The sequence below is a fragment of the Ornithodoros turicata genome, chromosome 9 (assembly GCF_037126465.1).
Source record: "Ornithodoros turicata isolate Travis chromosome 9, ASM3712646v1, whole genome shotgun sequence".
Classification (NCBI taxonomy): domain Eukaryota; kingdom Metazoa; phylum Arthropoda; class Arachnida; order Ixodida; family Argasidae; genus Ornithodoros; species Ornithodoros turicata.
Window position 1 is genome coordinate 35449131 of NC_088209.1, and position 18635 is coordinate 35467765.

Genomic DNA, 18635 nt, shown 5'->3' on the forward strand with positions numbered 1-18635 from the left:
AGTGTAAACTGCTGGAATGTGTTTGGAGCGCAGTAATCGAGCACGCGCGTGGGAACTCAGCCGACGCGCACTCGTGCGAGCAGCGCTTTTGCGCACTGCGCTCGTATTCTCGGGGGATGATAGCGCGGTCCAGAAAGCAGAGCATGCTAAAGCTGAAATGCGCACAAAAGATCGAGCTCTTCTTTTAAGAAGCGGTTCGAAATATTGGAAGCGAAAGTACATGCGCTCCATGGGGCATCTGACGGCGCCAACACCTTTGTCCGAAAAATCGAAAATTCCGAATTTTCGGAGTCCGAAAAATTGGTCGCCGATGCAAGTAGTCCATGTTATCCATACCAACATGTGTGTAACTCCCTGCATGCTAAAGCTGAGATGCGCACGAAAAATCGAGCTGTTCTTTTAAGAAGTGGTTCGAAATATTGGAAGCGAAAGTAAATGCACTCCATGGGGCATTTGACGGTGCCAATACCTTTGGCCAAAAAATCGAAAATTCCGAATTTTCGGAGTCCGAAAAATTGGTCGCCGATGCAAGTAGTCCATGTTATCCATACCAACATGTGTGTAACTCCCTGCATGCTAAAGCTGAGATGCGCACGAAAAATCGAGCTGTTCTTTTAAGAAGCGGTTCGAAACATTGGAAGCGAAAGTACATGCGCTCCATGGGGCATCTGACATTGCCAACACCTTTGTCCGAAAAATCGAAAATTCCGAATTTTCGGAGTCCGAAAAATTGGTCGCCGATGCAAGTAGTCCATGTTATCCATACCAACATGTGTGTAACTCCCTGCATGCTAAAGCTGAGATGCGCACGAAAAATCGAGCTGTTCTTTTAAGAAGTGGTTCGAAATATTGGAAGCGAAAGTAAATGCACTCCATGGGGCATTTGATGGTGCCAATACCTTTGGCCAAAAAATCGAAAATTCCGAATTTTCGGAGTCCGAAAAATTGGTCGCCGATGCAAGTAGTCCATGTTATCCATACCAACATGTGTGTAACTCCCTGCATGCTAAAGCTGAGATGCGCACGAAAAATCGAGCTGTTCTTTTAAGAAGCAGTTCGAAACATTGGAAGCGAAAGTACATGCGCTCCATGGGGCATTTGACGGTGCCAATATCTTTGTCCGAAAAATCGAAAATTACGAATTTTCGGAGTCCGAAAAATCGGTCGGCGATGCATGTAGTCCATGCTATCCATACCAACATGTGTGTAACTCCCTGCTTGAAGTGTATGACAGTTGTGAGATAGTAAACAAACTGTTCTGCATGAAAATGGCTGACTAAATGACTGGTGCTGTTCTAGGCCATGTACATTTGAGCATCAACTCACTTCCACCTTCCCTTCTCATTTTCAGCTGTATTTACTGTGATGTGCTACAATGTGTTGTGTGACAAGTATGCTACAAGACAGGTGTATGGTTACTGTCCATCTTGGGCTCTCGGATGGGAGTACAGAAGAAAAGGAATAATGGACGAAATCAGGCACTACGCAGCTGACATCATTTCATTGCAGGCAGGTTGCCTTCGCTATTTCTATAAATTTGTAGCATATAGTACACAACCCAGCTGACTTGAAGCACTGTTAGTCTTAATTTTTCTGTTTTATAATTTTTGCTGGTGTTTTGAAATATACTGCAGCAGTTTTTGAAGTATACCTTGTTGTACTCTCTCTAGGAAGTGGAAACTGAACAGTTTCACGGCTTTTTTCTACCGGAACTAAAGAGGGACGGCTACGATGGGATCTTCTCGCCAAAGTCAAGAGCCAAGACCATGTCTGAAAGCGATAGGAAGCATGTTGACGGCTGCGCTATCTTCTATAGAACAAACAAGTAAGAACAACCTTCTTGTTTGTTGAAAGTTTCTATGTAAGCATGCGATCCATAGCAGAAACAATTGTTGTTTCAACTTTTTAGCAGTGTGTCACAACACAGTTGATGCTGCTGACAGATGCGACGTAACACACAAAGACCAGACAGACAATGTCGTAACTTCCAACCTCTGTTTACTGAATGACAACAGTTGAATCAAAAATACATCAAGATAGCCGAACACCCAGGCCAACCAGGTAATTTATCGATCTCGTGATACGCATATCAGACAAGTCGTTGAAAGCTAGAAACATAAAGAAAGAAAAAGATAAATGTGTGAGCTCGCCTACAGGAAGACCTGATAAGTAAAGGCACTCCGTTTGGATGAGAGGGGAGAGGAGGCAACCTGGCGGAGTGTAGTCTCCTTGTGCGGCTATCTTGATGTATTTTTGATTCAATTGTTGTCATTCAGTAAACAAAGGTTGCAAGTTGCCATATCGTTTGTCTTATCTTTGTGTGTATCTATCTGCATCTGTCAGCAATAGGTACCAACCTGCCTGGTCTTTATTACAATAGTTGATGCTTTCTGGCAGATAATTGTGCAGAGGCAACACGAGAAGTTTCTACTGAAGTGAACTTACGTTCTTTATGTATTATTCACAGAAATACTGGGACTGTTGTTAGCTGTTTAGATTAGGCTTATCTAAAGCATCCTGTATTTGCACCACATATTACGATCATGTATGTGACATATGCCTCAAATAAGAGGCTGTTGAATCCTTGGAATATGTTCAGGTCGTACAATACGTAATGAACTTAATCCACCAGCTTGATAAATAAACACATGTCCGCTTGCACCAGAAGCTTTGACATCACACACTTATCAATTTATATCTGATTTGGAGTGAACCCTTCTAGTGGCCTCTTAAAACATTTTTCACTGTCTGTTAACCAACCTATCAAGCAAGTTGGAAACTTATCATTATGGCACGAATATTGTAGATTCACCCTACTGAAAGAACATCTGGTAGAGTTCAATCAACTGGCCATGGCAAATGCTGAAGGTTCCGACGATATGCTAAATCGGGTAATGACCAAGGACAACATTGGTTTGGCTGCTCTCCTGCAAATCAAAGATTCTGCTTTTGACAACGGTGAGCATCACTTTGTTCCGTATTTTATTTTGTCAGATAACCAGCAGCGGGAGTGCTTGATATTTGGTGATCGAATGATGGCAGATCACAGTACAGTGTTCCTGTTTAAAGGGGTTCTGAGACTATTTGTCTACTTTCGGAGGAATCATCTTGATGATGCAGGGATTTGTCTCCTAAATTTTCCGAGCAAAGTCCTGTACCGATGCAATCTCACATTCGGAAGTTATTCCACAGTGAAAATCTGGCAGTTCAAGAGATGTGCCCTCGCTCTCTTCCTTGTTTCCCACAATCTACGAGATGTTCACCTCTTCGCATGAAGGTGCGAGGAATAATTTTCTGCCAAACCGTTCTCGACTTAAACAAAGTTTACTGTACGTGCTTTGGTACGTCCTACGCAAAGCCGCAAACAACCACAAATTTAGATTGTTGTGTGCTAAGATGACCCCAACACAACATCACCCAGTGGGTACATTAAGAATAATACTGGCCATTGTTTCTGGCACGTAGATGATGACGCATTCTAACTGTCAGCTATGGCTTGCAGTGTAGTCTCTTTGAGGTGGACACATCACCCCCTGTGCAGGTGTATTATGCTTAGTTCACACTGTTGCATTTTTAAGTGCTACGGATGTGATGCGACATTATTGTCAATGAAGTACGGCGAACCGAAGTGCACCTGGCTACGTAAGAGTTGCCCCGGACCAAAGTCCTTGCAGTGTTGGAGACAGGAAGCCATGCAGCTATCCAATGTGTGAAGACGCTTCGTTTTTGTTGGCGCTTATCCAAAATGGCTTCCTATGTGGAGAGCACGTTGGCCCGTTCTGTATGCCACATATGCCCCTCAATGCATCCAAAACGTTTCACTAGTAATATGAGGTCTGACTAGTCATAATGTTTCACTGGTAATATATGAGTAATATCACGTTTGCCTGTTCACCGTCTCCATGCTGGACTGTCAGCGTAGAGCGTGATCAGAACATCGTTCTTGACCATTGTCAGTTAGGGTTGATTGGACAAACGGAAGCATCTACCTAGTCATGGGTGCACGTGTCTGAACGGCCTGTCATACGAGAACCGTGCATGCGCTGGATCTGTGTTGTAACCACAATGCAGGGGAGGAGCAGTGTGAACTAAGCATTTTCAATGGGTCAGTGATACGGGTTTGATAGGGTCAATGATGCGGGTTTTAGCTACGGGTGTACGGGTCAATGATACGGGTTTCAGCTACGGGTGTTTTCAACCGGGAGTGAGGATAGAAAACAGTTGTAGCACGTACATAAGAATGCTAAGCAGGTGATGCCTTATTGTACGATATCAACTGATTTTGACTCTGTTATTGATTTCAGTGAACATGGATGGTAAAAGCTGCCTGCCACAACAACAGCCCCTTTTGGTGTGTACTGCCCATATCCATTGGGACCCCGAATACTGTGATGTGAAGCTCATTCAGACGATGATGCTTATGCGAGAGTTGAGAAGTATTCTTGAGGAAGCTGGTCAAAGCTTGCGCAACCTACATCGACGGACCCCGTCCGATGCAAATAGTATTCCCCTTCTGCTTTGCGGCGATCTCAATTCCTTGCCTGAATCTGGTGAGCCTCGCTCTTGTACTTAGCCGTTCACGTCTCTCCATTTTGCTAACAACTCACGCAAGCATTTATTTGTTTGCCTCCAGGTGTGATAGAGTTCTTGAAGACAGGTCATGTGTCAGCCGACCACCCTGACTTTAAGGAGCTGGGCTACAAAGACTGCCTGAGGAAGATGTGCTTGGAATCGGATGCACTCATTGGAAACACTTACACCCATCCCTTCAGGATCAGAGAGGCTTACACAGACGGTGTCATGCCCTACACCAACTATACGTGAGTAGAGCGAGCGCAGCTTGTGTGGCCTGTACCAGCTCCATGTTTTCACGTTGAGCTAAGGAATGCCTTTTTTTTCCCCCGAATCTCGTTAGAGTCGCCCTTCATTTAGAAAACCACATTGTTGCACTGCTTAGACTATACATAGGGCTCTGTGTTTTCATGTTTTATGTTTTTGAAGATCTGGATTAAAATGCAGATTTTATTTCAGGAGTTGTAAAACGGGTACAATCTGGTGATATTGGGTGGAAAAGTAGATTTTTGGGTGAACAAAAAAAGGCGTGCTTCTCCTAGTTTAGAAAATGCGGAAGTGCTGTGCTAAGTATCCAATGCTTAATTTTCTCCGGTGCCAGTATCGGTGGCTGAATTGGCACTTGCAAAGTTCATTTTCGGGTTTTACCCGAAGTGATGATGAGGCAAAATGGGGGGGGGGGGGGGGTGCAAAAACGGGTTTTACCCCAAAACACAGGGCCTTACTGTGCACTTCACTACATAGTTCACTAATGCAAGGCTGATTCTTAGTGCTTTTACCATTATCTTGATCCCATTTGTTCTCGTGGCAGTAAGAAGGTTTTTGACGTCACCAATGTTTTTTGTGACAGATACGCTGGCGAGATGGAAGAGCTCAGAGTGGATATTATGCTTCGTGGTGAAAAGAGTGTCCGAGAAAATGCACCCTTATGCATCCTTTATGAAATGTGAAACAGGTTATGGGGCTGTGTTGTAAATGCAAAGGACGATTACTTCCATTAACGCCAAATTATGAAGGTTTACAGCAAAGAAGGTATATGGAAACTGGTGCTGCAGTGGCAGCACACCGTAGAGCTCTGCTATTCAGCCCTGTAGGAAGGAAATGCAGGCGTGTTGGAGTGGAGACGTGATTGGTCAAACATAAGCGTTTCCCGTATCAAGAATGCATGTGTCTGAACAGCGTGTCATACAGCAACCGCCTCCGCACTGAATCCGTACTGTAACTTAAAAAGTTCCCGTGTGAACCAGGCATAAGGGTGGGGTCTCTCCGAGGGAGCGTCAGCTCAAACATGCATGGTTTGGGCCATCTGCTTTTGTATTGTGTACAGCTCTGCCCTAAAAGCACTACTAACCTTTTTTGGTCAACGTTGCCCCACTGCGAGTCTCGTCAACCAAATTACCACGACTAGCGTGGTAGAGTATCTGTAGGGCCCTGTGTTTTGGGGTAAAACCCGAAACTAACTTGGCAAAGGCCAAATTAAGCTCCCAATACCGGCACTACAGGACACTATGTTGAACATCTCATGTTGTTCAGTGTTCTCATCAGTGTTGTTGACACTATGTTGAACATCTTTTCCACCCAATATTGCCCGATTTTATGCCGTTTACGGTCCCTGAAATAACACCCGATTTTTACCTCCCCTCCCCGGATTTTCAAAAAACATAAAACCCGAAAACACAGGGCCCTAAGTATCTGGCGTCCCCATCCACCATCACCAAAATAAAAGTCGTTGAAAAAACGTGCGCGTCTTGTGCAGCTTAGCGAAATCAGCAGTGGCAGGTTCGCACCGCACCAAAAATGCACGCTCTCTCTTACCCATGAATGCTCTCTCTTACCCCTCTCACAGGTTTGACTTCAAGGGAGTCATCGACTACATCTTCTTCTCGCGTCAACACATGTCTGTGCTCGGGGTACTCGGACCCCTGGACCCACAGTGGTTGCAGGACAACAAAGTGGTTGGGTGTCCACACCCTCACGTTCCCTCCGATCACTTCCCTCTTCTGGCTCAGCTGGAGATGACCCTCCCAAACGGCCTGGTCCAGAGGAGGTAGCACACAGTTGGCATCACTCATTGCATGGCGTGGCACATCGCATTCTGTCCCTGTGATGCGCCACGACGTGCCTCTCACCGCTCATCCAGGAACACTTCTTAACCCACTGCCGCCTTCCAGCACTGCTTCGCCCTGTGCCGTGTATATAGATTCACTAGCTTTAATTCACCCACCCACCTCATCAAATACAAAAGAGAGCCCACAACACAAGGCGCACAAAAAAGTACGAGTGCACTGAAGCTTGTTGACGCAGTTACGTCATACGTCACTTGGGAGTGTCCAAGAAAACAAGACATTGAAGGACACCCCAAAAATAAAAGTATCATTCCTGTACTGCGTGTGACATTGTCGATGACTTGTATTGCAGGTGGGCACCCGGAATGCCCCTTTTAACGCACCTTCCACCTGCAGGTTAAGGGGCTGCGGTAATGTGTTACCGTCGGGTGTATTGCCACCCGCATTGTTTGCCACCTTTGATGTGCCGCCAGTGATGAAGAGCATGAGATAGTTGTGAACCGTAGAATGTAAAAAACAGTGTACTAGCTAAGCGTGCAGATTGATTTCCGTTGTTCCTCACGTGTCGCTCTCAAGCGAATGCCGTCCATGAAAGTGTTTTTTTCTTGTAGAAAACTAAACTTTTTACACAAAAAGGCAGCAAAAAAAAAGGAATGCAAAAAATGCGGTGCAGATGATGATGGTACATGATTTGTCAGCAGCTGGTGTGTGTCAAGGCATGTGTGTTTGTTCTTTTACGAGAACAAGCGTGTGAGGAGATTAAATCCATTGTCTCGTATGACATTCGTTGAAACGCACAACTGTGTCACCAGGTGGCACACCTTAATGTAGGCTGCTTTGCAATCTGCACTTGCCTTCAGACGCACGGCCTTCAAAATCTTGTGTTGAGATGATGATCTGCTCCGTAGTGAACTATAAACTGGATAATATTATGCAAAATAAAAAGTAAATTGAAGGAATGGAATTTTTGAAAGGCAGGTGTCATGGGGCTGCTTTGTATGGCATTGACATTGTCACTACTTATCGGAAGATCAGTGTTTTGGTTGGCAGTCGGTGTGGCTTGTAATGCCTGAGAGTTGGTGCGTGAGTGTAGGTGTTAGTGTATCTCTGTCTCCCTTTTTGCGAACAACAAACAGAAGCGAACAATTTATAATTTCTTTGAATCTTCTTTTTTTTTTTTAATTAAACTGATTTCAGAGAGGGAACACTTCATCTTTTCATGCTAGTAGCCTCAGATTTCTTTCCTGTTTCAACGAGCACCTGTTTCTTCCTGGATAGATGAGTAAAGGATTTGTCATGGGGGCTACGACGAGATTTGCATGGCTGTGGGAAGTTGTACGTTTTCTATTTGGAGTGGTTGACACGATTTCCTATTTTGTATATTTGAGGTCAACAAGAAATTTTTTTCTGACACTTTTCTTCCAGGTGTGTAGATATATCCTGCTTTTATGAACATTCAGAATTGGAGAGCCCTTTTGTACAATATTTTAGTGTACATAGTTCCTTCAACCTAGAGCATTTTTAGCAGCAGAGCATGGACATGCATGGCGTTAACTTTCAAAGTCTGTTTTGTAACATAGCCTGGCATCATTCACTGTACAAACGGAGTCGATTTTCTTCGGCAGCTGTGCATCCAGAGTGCACTGGTGCTAACTTGTTGCAAATCAGTTAAATTGTGTACTGAAAATTGACTTGTTTGCTGTTCATTCTAAACGGATTCCTTCTTTCTTGAACGTGGATGTGTTGTGGAGCCCCTTTCCTGTGGTTGTCCTGAGTAGTTTTCTAGCAGTAAAATAAACTTGTGAATGCTACACTCTCTCCTTACTGTTTCGTTCTTAGGCTCGCAAGACATCTCCTTTATGAAACGGTTCTGGGAATTATTGGAGTTACCATTACCATCATTTCGTACAGCCTCTACAATTTACAATATTACCAGTGTTCCTTGTAGGGCTGATGTAGGCACGACAACTAAATTTGAGAAAAATTAGATGCTAGCCAAAACCTGGACAGCCATCTGCTGGATCTTGCAGTAGCTAGTGACTCCTGTGACATATAGGGAATATGCTCAGTTGCTATTTGGGCACCTACAGCGTCATTAAACAAACGTCGCCCGCCAATTACAGCGTCGAACCTACAGGCCAAACACTGCCTATACCTTGCCGCCGTCGCACGGAAGAGATAGTACAGGTGTATGAAGCTGTGCAACTGCACGCTACCAACTGAGCCTTCGTCATCAGGATGATCACGCACTTCACCGGGGGGGATATTGTCACATATGGGGACAACAACGACAAGGGAGATAAACGACAGCTATCCATTTCCCGTAATAATATCCCTAGTAGCACAAAATGTCGCAGAAACGTCATTATTTGGTCAAATTAGGATAGAAGACGATCAGGACATCAACGCGACGTCCAGAAGCCGTAATTCGTACCAATTTTCCGATTATAATACGTCTTCGTAATCTCTGTTGAAAACGTATCCTACAGGAAGACCCCCTGTAAACGTCTTCCGTTCACATTTGCAAAGCGTACAGACTTTCCATTTATAACACGTCTTCGCCATCTCTGTTGAAGAGGTATCTCAAAGGAGGACGATTTGTGTGCACTGAGTAAGTTTACTTTCGGTGGACGTACTGACTGTCTCAAACCAAAAACAGTAACGAACATAGACGACGTGTTGATGGCGAGTTACTACTCCCAGCAATTCCCCACGTGAGTGTTATTTGTGTACATAATTGAATTAAAATTAGACACCTCACCCTCAGCTTCGACTCATAAGCCAGCAGGACTATCGAGTTCGCAGGAGTTTGTAAGACGAGCAATGTATAGCATATGTTTTTTTTTTCCAAGGGAATAGACCACCTCCATGCTCTGGTCTCCCTACACGACCGCGACAAAGGGAGGGTAAAAGGGGGAGCTTGCTGTTAAAGTGAGCATAACACGGTCTGACTTGGTGGACGCTGTCTTCGATTACAGCCAAAAGGTCGCGTGGCAGTGTTGCTTGCAGCACTGCTTGGAGAAACAGAAAATGAAACGTGTGGTGACGGTGGCTGAGGGTGAAAAAAGAAAAAAAAAGAGGCAGATCTCTGCAAAACTATACCCGATAGATATGCACAGGGCTGAATTTTCTGACATTTAAGTAAGTGTTTTAAACATCTTTTAGACATCTTCAGGACGTCTAGAATCACGTCTTCAAGACTCGAGAAAGCGTCAACTTATCCGGGGATAGAAGACGTCTCCTAGATGAAAATGTCTAGACCTTTTCTCGACGTTTACAAAACGTTTTGTGCTACTATGTCTGACAACCAGTTGCAGTTGAGCACCAGCTGCATTTCAGGTGATCTCAACAATGGTCAGGTGAGAAAAACAGCAGTTTAGGAAGGAACTGTAAAGATAGGCAAGTTGTATTTTCTAGTTTTATGGAAGAGAAAACATTGATGGGGAGTATGTAACAACCTGTGTATTCACACGATGAGCTTTGCTATATACTGGCTCAGGGGCGGATCCAGACCCTCGGTTTTGGGGGGGGGGGGGGCGGTTTCCTTGTCGGAGCGCGTAGTGGGGGATGGGGGAGAGGGAAATCCAATGTATAAACTGACGTATTTTTTCGGGGGGGGGGGCGATCCCCCCCTTTTGCATCCGCCACTGACTGGCTGTACTCCTGCAGATGTGCAAAACGTAATAGCTTCTCATCGCTCATCGTCATTAAGAGTTCTTTTACCAATGGGGAATATACGGCCACAAGGTATTCCAAAGCAGACGACAGGGTGTCGTCTGCTATATGTGTACGCTACGCTATGCCCGATATTCTGGGGCCGTGGGCCGATTGACGACAGAGCAAGGGATCCGGCTGTAAAGTAATCTATCGAATCACCATATAGCTTCGCTTATAAATAACAAATAAGCGATAGAGTTCTGCGGTTCTGTCCTGTAATCTGCGTAGAAGGAAAGGAGGAACGAATGAGAGTGACCCGTAACCCTAGCGGGCGACCACGTATATTTTATCTCGTTCATCGAGGTGTCGGCTGTCGGTATCCCACAGCAGAGCGGTCTTTCTGTAGCTCCAGCTCAAGGACAAGTTGCCAAAATCTCACAGTAGTGCATGCGCTTTCTGATTCTTGAAGCTTGAAAAACTTAACGCTAACCGGCGCTAGAGCAGCGAGAGTTTGTGTTTGTATTTGCGAACTTTCTTGCTACTCCGCTACTACCCTACTACTGTAAGTATACAACACTTGTCTCTCTCGCCCTCTCCCTTTTTAGGCTCTCCATGCACCAGTTTATAATGTACAATAACAAAAGGAACGGTGTTGTCAATCGCTGCAGAGCTACTAAACTGTCACAAAACCACAAACATTGCACAAGCGCGTGAGTGGCGGTATGGTGGCGGGGCGGCTAGCCTGAAATGTGCCCATCGTTGTGCAAGCATGACGGCCCCTCCTTCCTTTCTTCCTGACGCTTGACTATACCAAAATGTTTCAATTCAATTCAAACCCCTCACCCCCGTCCCTGGAGACGGACGCCTGTGCGGATGTTCATAGGCTCATAGCTTGCGACATCTGAGGGAAATCGTGACGACCTATGAATAAAGAGTGCACAATTTTCACAAGTGAACTTGAAGCTCCAGGGGATGAGGGGAGGGAGCCATGCAGTGCAATGTATGGTACATGCATGGGCGGGGGGGAGCTGTGTGCCTGCACCCTGAATGGTCTCTCAGAGGGGTGCATCAGCCTTGACAACCTGATGCAAATAGGCTGACTGGTTGTTTTCCCACAGCTCTTTCACAGAAAACTGACTCGAGACTTCGTGTTTCAGTCTGTCCTTTCATGTTCCCTAGTCTCGGGGGGTTTTATATTATGCATCAACTTCACCAGCTCGCTTGCCTGTTAGCCAACTTTTTGTTACCGCGATATATGTCATTGGTCTGTTGGGTGCCAAGTTTGTTTCCTGTAAATATCGCGAGCTTCCTTCTGTTTTAGCATTCCATTAGGCTTGATTTGTTAATCGCTTGCGGTCTGGTCTCAAAGTTGAGATTCAAAATGCCTCATGTAAATCTTGGAAGGCAGAGGTGCGCTGTGACACATTAATGAACTTGATACACAAAACTTTTTCTTTTAAAGTGACCTGCTGAGAAGTTTCGGTGAAGAATGGCTAGACTTGCACCAACAATACTGCTCCCTTCTGGTTCAAAGCTTCCAGTCCTTGGCTTGGGCACTTGGAAAGTAAGTCGGTAGCGCCATTTATGGGGGATTTGCAGTGGCTAACGACTCTTGACAGTTAATCATCTGAAATGTCAAAACTGGACAAGTCTCTAATTGTGCTTTGTTGCTTTATGTACATAGTCCGAGCCTGGCAAGGTATATGAAGCCGTGAAAACAGCCATTGATGCAGGGTATCGTCATATCGACTGTGCCTTTGGTTACAACAATGAAGGTGAAGTTGGAAGGGCTATTGAAGAAATGATAAACAGGAAAGTTGTGGAAAGGAAAGACCTCTGGATCACAAGTAAGGTGTGTTATATCTCTGTTATAATTTTGCTGCGGCAGCACGTTCCAATATTGTGCAACGTTTATCTGTATTCAGTGTGCTAAGGCGAGCCTCTTTCAATCTGTATGTGTCTTGTCTTAACAGTGCTGGAACACGTACCATAGCAAAAGCAAAGCGATAGAGTGCTGTCAGATTTCATTGAAGAATCTTCGGGTTGACTATTTGGATTTATACTTGATCCACTGGCCTATGGGGTACAAGGTGAGTGAAAAACATGATTAAGACACATGCGCATTATGCCACTAACGTGTCAAGAGATCTGATTCACTGAAGAAATTGTTGCCGCTTGCTAAGTGCTTGGTAGCTTTCATGCTAGGTAGGGTTCAGAAATGTGCCTAATAAAAAGTATTTTCTTGACGTTCGCTTAACTGTTTCTCAGACATTCTCCTTATAACCCGGGTATTTCAACGTTGCTCATTCTATAGGAAGGAGGAGATGTTTTCCCGAAGAACGAAAAAGGGGACTTCGAGTACAGCGACGTAGATTATCTGGAAACGTGGGAGGTAATATTAAAATATTTTTATAATACATTTCTCAGTTAAGGTTATACTTTGACCCGAAAGTAAACACCATTTTGTTTACTGTACAGAAACGAATATCTGTTCGTTTCCGCTTTTGTTGTTTATGATTACCAACAAGCGACACAGCGGGAACCAGTATTTTTTCGGTTTCTGTCTCTCTCTTTCACCAGGCGCTGGAAGAATTGCATTCGAAAGGGCTGGTTCGGAATATTGGCTTCTCCAACTTCAATAGTGAGCAGATCACTCGGGTTCTTGGGGTTGCAAAGATTAAGCCCAGTGTGCTTCAGGTGTGTCTACCTCCTTGCTTTATTTCGGCTGTGGTGAGATGCAGAGCGACATTTTTCTTTTCTCTCTCTCTCTCTCTCGAAAGTGAGCTTTCCAGGCTGCAAGAAAAGTTCTAGGTCATCTTTTGCATAGAGTTTTAGTGTCTGCCGAATGTGAGTTTCTGTCATTATGTACCCACACGGTTACAAAAGTTGTTAAATAGAGCAACCTTCTATCTAATGTTTCCCATAACCGACCCTGCCAGCTTCCGCATGTCAAACATCAGTGTCTAAGATTTCATACTAACATTTGTTTCGATTTTAACACTATGTCTTTGTAAATGCTTGATTAGTTTTTTATTTTTTTAAATACTGCTTATTTTGCACTATTACACGTCTTTTCTTCATCATTTGTCTCTTACCCTACTCCTTGCATGTAACAGCCTCTCCAGGAACTTTTTAGAGTAAATAGCTCGATAAATAGATAGTGATTAAGAACGTTGTCAGTACTTCCGGCCTGCACTTTCTTTAATGTGTAAGCACCGAGGGTCTGCAAACCGCGATTCACTATTCCGTTTTGCATTTTTAGGTGGAATGTCATCCATATCTGAACCAGAGCCAGCTTCTTGAATTCTGCAAGAAAAATGATATTGTAGTGATTGCATACAGCCCGTTGGGTTCTCCAGATAGGCCTTGGTAGGGGATATGTGTTTCCTATACCTCGCTGTTTGCTTTTAAAGTTGGATCTCAGTTGAATCGAGGTACTGTTTTGTCAGGGCAAAGCCAGACGATCCTTTGTTGATGGAAGAGCCTACAATAAAGGCCATCGCTGAAGCTCACGGAAAGAGCCCGGCACAAGTGAGCAGCTTTCTGTGGAATAACGTGCACTTTCTATTTATCTGCTTTTATACTAAACTTGCGTTTGCAGGTCCTCCTCCGCTATCAAGTTGACCGTGGCCTGGCTGTTATTGCCAAGAGCGTGACAAAGGAGCGCATAATTTCTAACTTTGAGGTATGGTATATGCCAAAAAAAAACCCTAAACAAATACCAGTGACAGTAGTGGGCTAACTCCTCCAAACTGGCACCAAAGTAAACCAAGCTGCAAGCTGTGCAGGAGCAAAAAAAAAATCTGTGTCACCTACAGGTCTGTGCACCTGTTACAGGATCTGTTATGTAGTTCATCCTTGTGCTCGATTTCTTAAACGCGTCTCTGTGTGACTAGTGCGCTCTTCTAGTCCGATCTTTTCATTCTTTGTTGCAGATATTTGACTTTACACTGACACCTGGAGAAATTAAATCAATCGATGGCCTTAATTGCAATCGCAGATTGCTCCACCTGAGCTGGTAAGTGTAGTAATTGTTGGAGATAAGCTAGATGATAAGGTTGAGGTGGAGATAAGGTTGAAAAACGTGTAGGATTCCATAGCAGCAGAGTTCTATGAAGTTATGTATGCAAGACACAGGTGGGGTGACGACAAGGGAAAACAGCTTGTACTGCTACTGTTGCACAATAAGGCTAATCCACTGGGCATCTGGAACTTGGCAATTACACGAGCATATGAAGGCTGCAGCTCTTGATGAAATGTGTCAGCAATGTTGTCACTGAGGGCTTGCAGTTTACGTCCTTTATTACAAGGGCCTGATTTTTATTTATTTTTATTAATGGCAGTGGTAGACGTGTAATTTCTATTCACAGCTTTATACACTTGTTTATTTGATGCCACGTTGTTCGCAGTTGAGGGTGTTCCCATTTTCCAGAGCACAAAATATTGGCTACGGTCCCCTGTTGGTCTTCACACTTGCAAAAGTTGGGTAGAGGAAGCCAAGTGCATAATATATGATTAGGGAATGAATTGCCTATCCTCCGGTGCTTGTTACGAGGGGTATCTCTCACCTTTCCTGCAATCAGACTTAACTTTGCCAGCCCCCAAAATGTTGCCCAAAAGCGTGGAAACATCCCGAGCAGTGTTCTTTGAGGTCTTGGAGGGCTAGTATCAAGTAGTATTCCCATAACCCAACACAGTGAGGCCTTCATTATAAACTGTTGTAATATAAAAACTTCCAGCAGCTCTGCACAACACTGGTGCCAAGCTGCACTTTCAACGTGAATGTTGTACGCATTTATTGCAGAAGTTGTTTCAAAAGTTCACTCAAACTAATAGTTTTTGAGACGAGATCTGAAACAGGGCATCGCAGTTATGGTGTTACGTTTATACTTTGCAGGATTGCCAACCACAAGTACTACCCTTTTCATGCCCCATTTTGAGAATCCCCAAAATGGTGGGTCTCCACTTGTTCTTGCTTGTTTTGCAGCAAGTGCTTCTCATCACATGGGCGTGTAATAAACGGACGATATTTCTTTATGGTTTGTGCATCATTTGTCATTTGAAAAACAGTGTTGCGTTAGCTTTTACTATTATTATTAGTATTATTATTTATTAGCATTTTTTAATATTATTATTATATTAGTATATATTACTATTCTGATAGACACTGCTCCCCCCTAGAATTAAATGTCATTCAATTTTTTCTGTTGCAACTCTTTTGCAAAGAGCATTCAGTGTTGCATGTTCACATGACTCCTCCTTGCTTTTTTTTTTCTCTCTCTCATACTGCTTCAAAATATTCAATGTTTTGTGTAATGTTATAAAGTCTACAGTCCGATACGTTGCTCTGGTGACTATATCCACGCAAGGTTTACATTGAGAAATGCAACAGAGAATGGTGCAAGTTTGAAAATGAACAAATGCAACTGAAATGAAATGGAAGCCATTGCAAAGTCTGTTAGCATGAATACCATTTCAAACCATTAGAAAAAAAAGGCCAAACACAGACAGCTTACTGATGTGTGAGAAGAGTAATAATATAAGTGCTGCAGCTGCTTTGATGATTCCTGCGATAACCATCTTTCAGGATGGCTTCACAAAATGACGATTCCAAGAAATATTGCTACAGACAATAAATAGTGGGAATTACATGAGCATATGAAGGCAGTGTAAGATTTCTGAGGTTTTCTGAGGTTCTAAGATTTCTGTCTAAGGTGTCTTCTAAGAGAAGACACCTCAATGTATAAGTGCGAAACAAATATGTAAAATGTAAAAACATAACTCACTCAAATAAAAATCTAACAATCCCTACGCGGGCAACATGCACAGTGCCATCGTAGCTGGTTGGTAAAGCCGCAAGCAGATAGTGCAAAACGGGTACTCAAGTACACCAGAATAACCTGTACCCCTGAACATTCATATCCGGGCGCGCAAAATATTTGCTCCCCACAATGCCAGCGCACACAGCAAAACCACCGTTTTTAATGAAGAATTACCCATTTCTTAGATTCTCTAAAAACCACCTTTTTGTACGCCTAAATTAGTTCACAGCCCTAGCTCTCGAGGAGAACAAATTCCTGCAGTCTCTCCGGAATGGGTAGCGTTGGCACTATTGTAGGTAGGTGTCTCTGCCTGAGGGACCTGCGCACGGCATGGCGGCCCAGCTGTACCAGTGGGCGAGGCGAGCTACACATGGACAGCAACCGCGTCCGTAGCTTTCCGTCTCTGTCCAGAACACTCGGCAGGAGCCCCTGCCTGTCCCTCAACTCCACCTTTCCCATTCCGCGTAAAAGCAGTTCAAACGACTGTTCGTCTTCGGGCGTCTCCAAGCCGGTTGCTAGTAGGATGGCAACCCGTGTGAGAGGCAGCATCCCGCTGTAATTTTTTATGTCCGGCGACGCATTGTATTCCAGAAGAACCTTGACCGACGCATAGTTTCCTTTCATCGCAGCCCAATTGAGGGGCGTGTCGTTGTTGAAGTCGAGGCTGTCGGCCAGGGCATTGTTTTCGAGAAGAAGCCTGCAGCAGTCCGCACGGTTTCGGAATGCCGCCCAGTGAAGCGGAGTGTTGCGATTTATGTCCGTGGATTCGGTATCTGCTCCGGCGGAAAGTAAAAGGCGCACACACTCTGCACTACGTTCCACGGCGTGATGGAGAGCCGAGCGGTGGTACCCGTCGTAGCGATTTACCTGAAAAAAAAGGGGATGGGAAGTCTGGCATTAGCATTGCAGCTTTGGATCACTGCATTATGCTTGTTAAGATGATACACCCTGTAGTAATACCACGGATTCACACGAGCAAAATTCTCCAGAATATTCCTGCGGAAGAAGCGAAAAGCGTCGTAACGTGAGCGTTTAACATCATGGCTTTTCATGCTCTTCTAACCATAGGGAATAACTGTAGCAGACGACGGGGCCGATGGTGCTGTCTGCGTGCTGCGCAGTACGCCTCTTCCGATGTTCTGACGCCATGCGAATGTTCAACGCAAGATATGACGGAACTTCTGCCAGTGATTTCCCCAGAAATCAACCTCTGAGGGTATATGTTTGTGGGCGCGTGAAAATGAGTATACGTATTGGTAGTCGAGCTGTATTGAGCAATCTCGGCAATTCGAGGGGATGACGAAGAACGAAAAAAAAAAAAGACTAGGGAACGGGGGCAGATGTAGGAAAATCCCTGCGGGTCACGAGCAGTTTGCCTTCTACCACTAGAACATTCCATGGGGATTTTGCTTGTGTGAGTACATGGATAATGGCGCTTTGAAACTTGCGTTTCCAGCTAATGGAGAATGCTTTATGAATTCAGCCTGTTATATGAGCTTCAAACCTCTGCTCTGAAAATTTTAACCCTGCCTTAACATTTGCCAGGTTTGTTGTTTGCCTAACTGCGGGAAAGTAGCCCCGAACATGTGTTGCTTACTGATGCTCCCCACTTGAGGAGGATGGAGACGTTGCTTGCGTCGCCAACCATACAAGCGCAATGCAATGGGAGAAATGTCCCGTGTGACTGATTTACGTCTGCCCCTTGTCGAATAAGGTCCTCGACGTCTTCCTGCTCGTGTCGAGTCCCTCCGTTCCCGATGCCAATGGCTCGTAAAAGCCGCTCAGACAAAGTGTATGATCGCTGCACATTCTCCATGAGATACCACATCCCCTACCAAAATCACCATTTGACACTTTCGGTAAGTTCAGCATTGAAAATAATAGCTTCAGGCTCCAGCATACTTCCGCCAATTTAAACTCTTTTCTTCTTTCACTATTCGGGAGGTTTTCTCTCTGCCTTGCACCATTTCTCAGTGCTTCCACACTCGCAGAGGCGACGTCGCTTGCATGACACACACATACTCGGAGTCAGAGATAAAAATGATCCTTTCCTTCTCGCTGTGGGAGATTTCATTTCATAATAATAAATAATAAAAGGCTGAAGGCGCGCACTGCACTTCCTGCGCGTTACTCATGTCCCGTGTCCATGGACTGGATTGTCGGTATTGTCGACTTGTCATGATGGGAGCACGAGCGTGTCATGCCATGAAATAGAAAATAGAAACCGTAGAAACCACTAAACTGACACACAGAAGAACACAGAAGCAGAAGAGGCAGAAGGTGGCTATGGATGGCTAGGGTCATTTAGACGGCTGTAGTCACACGGTTTCCAGCTGATCTTCATACATCATTTCTGAACAGATGTGTGATCGTGTGATTCAGAGGGTGTAGATTTTCTGAAAATGGAGAACTGCAGACAATTAATCCAGCTATGACTAACGCATCATGTGACCGTGACGCGACGTGACCACGTCGTACAGTGATAAAGTTCAGAGTCCGCAATCTGCGGCCATCTGGG

The 18635-nt window shown here is 44.5% G+C and overlaps 3 protein-coding genes across 6 annotated transcripts in view; 2 read left to right on the forward strand and 1 right to left on the reverse strand.

The window, feature by feature from the left end:
* LOC135368756 (CCR4-NOT transcription complex subunit 6-like) overlaps positions 1–8449 on the forward strand; it is a 92889-nt gene extending 84440 nt beyond the window's left edge. For all 4 annotated transcript variants that reach the window (XM_064602263.1, XM_064602264.1, XM_064602262.1 and 1 more), the window contains 6 exons: positions 1352–1513; positions 1675–1825; positions 2807–2958; positions 4305–4550; positions 4634–4820; positions 6419–8449. In XM_064602263.1, the coding sequence (XP_064458333.1) occupies positions 1352–1513; positions 1675–1825; positions 2807–2958; positions 4305–4550; positions 4634–4820; positions 6419–6623 (1103 nt within the window). In that variant the 3' untranslated portion in view covers positions 6624–8449. The remainder of the gene's footprint in view (positions 1–1351; positions 1514–1674; positions 1826–2806; positions 2959–4304; positions 4551–4633; positions 4821–6418) is intronic.
* A 2177-nt stretch (positions 8450–10626) lies between these two features.
* On the forward strand, positions 10627–15332 carry LOC135368762 (aldo-keto reductase family 1 member B1-like). Its single transcript, XM_064602270.1, has 11 exons — positions 10627–10857; positions 11758–11859; positions 11980–12147; positions 12269–12385; positions 12610–12687; positions 12876–12992; positions 13558–13664; positions 13745–13826; positions 13897–13980; positions 14231–14313; positions 15193–15332. Exons 2-11 carry the CDS (start codon positions 11785–11787, stop codon positions 15233–15235), a joined length of 954 nt encoding a protein of 317 aa, XP_064458340.1. The 5' UTR covers positions 10627–10857; positions 11758–11784; the 3' UTR covers positions 15236–15332.
* A 923-nt stretch (positions 15333–16255) lies between these two features.
* LOC135368763 (ankyrin repeat and SOCS box protein 8-like) lies at positions 16256–18635 on the reverse strand. The gene is made up of 2 exons (XM_064602271.1): positions 17715–18635; positions 16256–16984 (listed from the first exon to the last, which is right to left on the reverse strand). Exons 1-2 carry the CDS (start codon positions 17943–17945, stop codon positions 16349–16351), a joined length of 867 nt encoding a protein of 288 aa, XP_064458341.1. The 5' UTR covers positions 17946–18635; the 3' UTR covers positions 16256–16348.

Excerpts from the sequence above, each read along its gene's own strand:
- LOC135368762 (XM_064602270.1), top strand. The coding sequence starts at position 11,785 with ATGGCTAGACTTGCACCAACAATACTGCTCCCTTCTGGTTCAAAGCTT. Across the intron at positions 12,386-12,609 it reads ACTGGCCTATGGGGTACAAG|GAAGGAGGAGATGTTTTCCC; the intron begins GTGAGTGAAAAA and ends CTCATTCTATAG. Across the intron at positions 13,665-13,744 it reads GGTTCTCCAGATAGGCCTTG|GGCAAAGCCAGACGATCCTT; the intron begins GTAGGGGATATG and ends CTGTTTTGTCAG.
- LOC135368763 (XM_064602271.1), bottom strand. The coding sequence starts at position 17,945 with ATGTGGTATCTCATGGAGAATGTGCAGCGATCATACACTTTGTCTGAG. Across the intron at positions 16,985-17,714 it reads TCCTCAAGTGGGGAGCATCA|GTAAATCGCTACGACGGGTA; the intron begins GTAAGCAACACA and ends CTTTTTTTTCAG.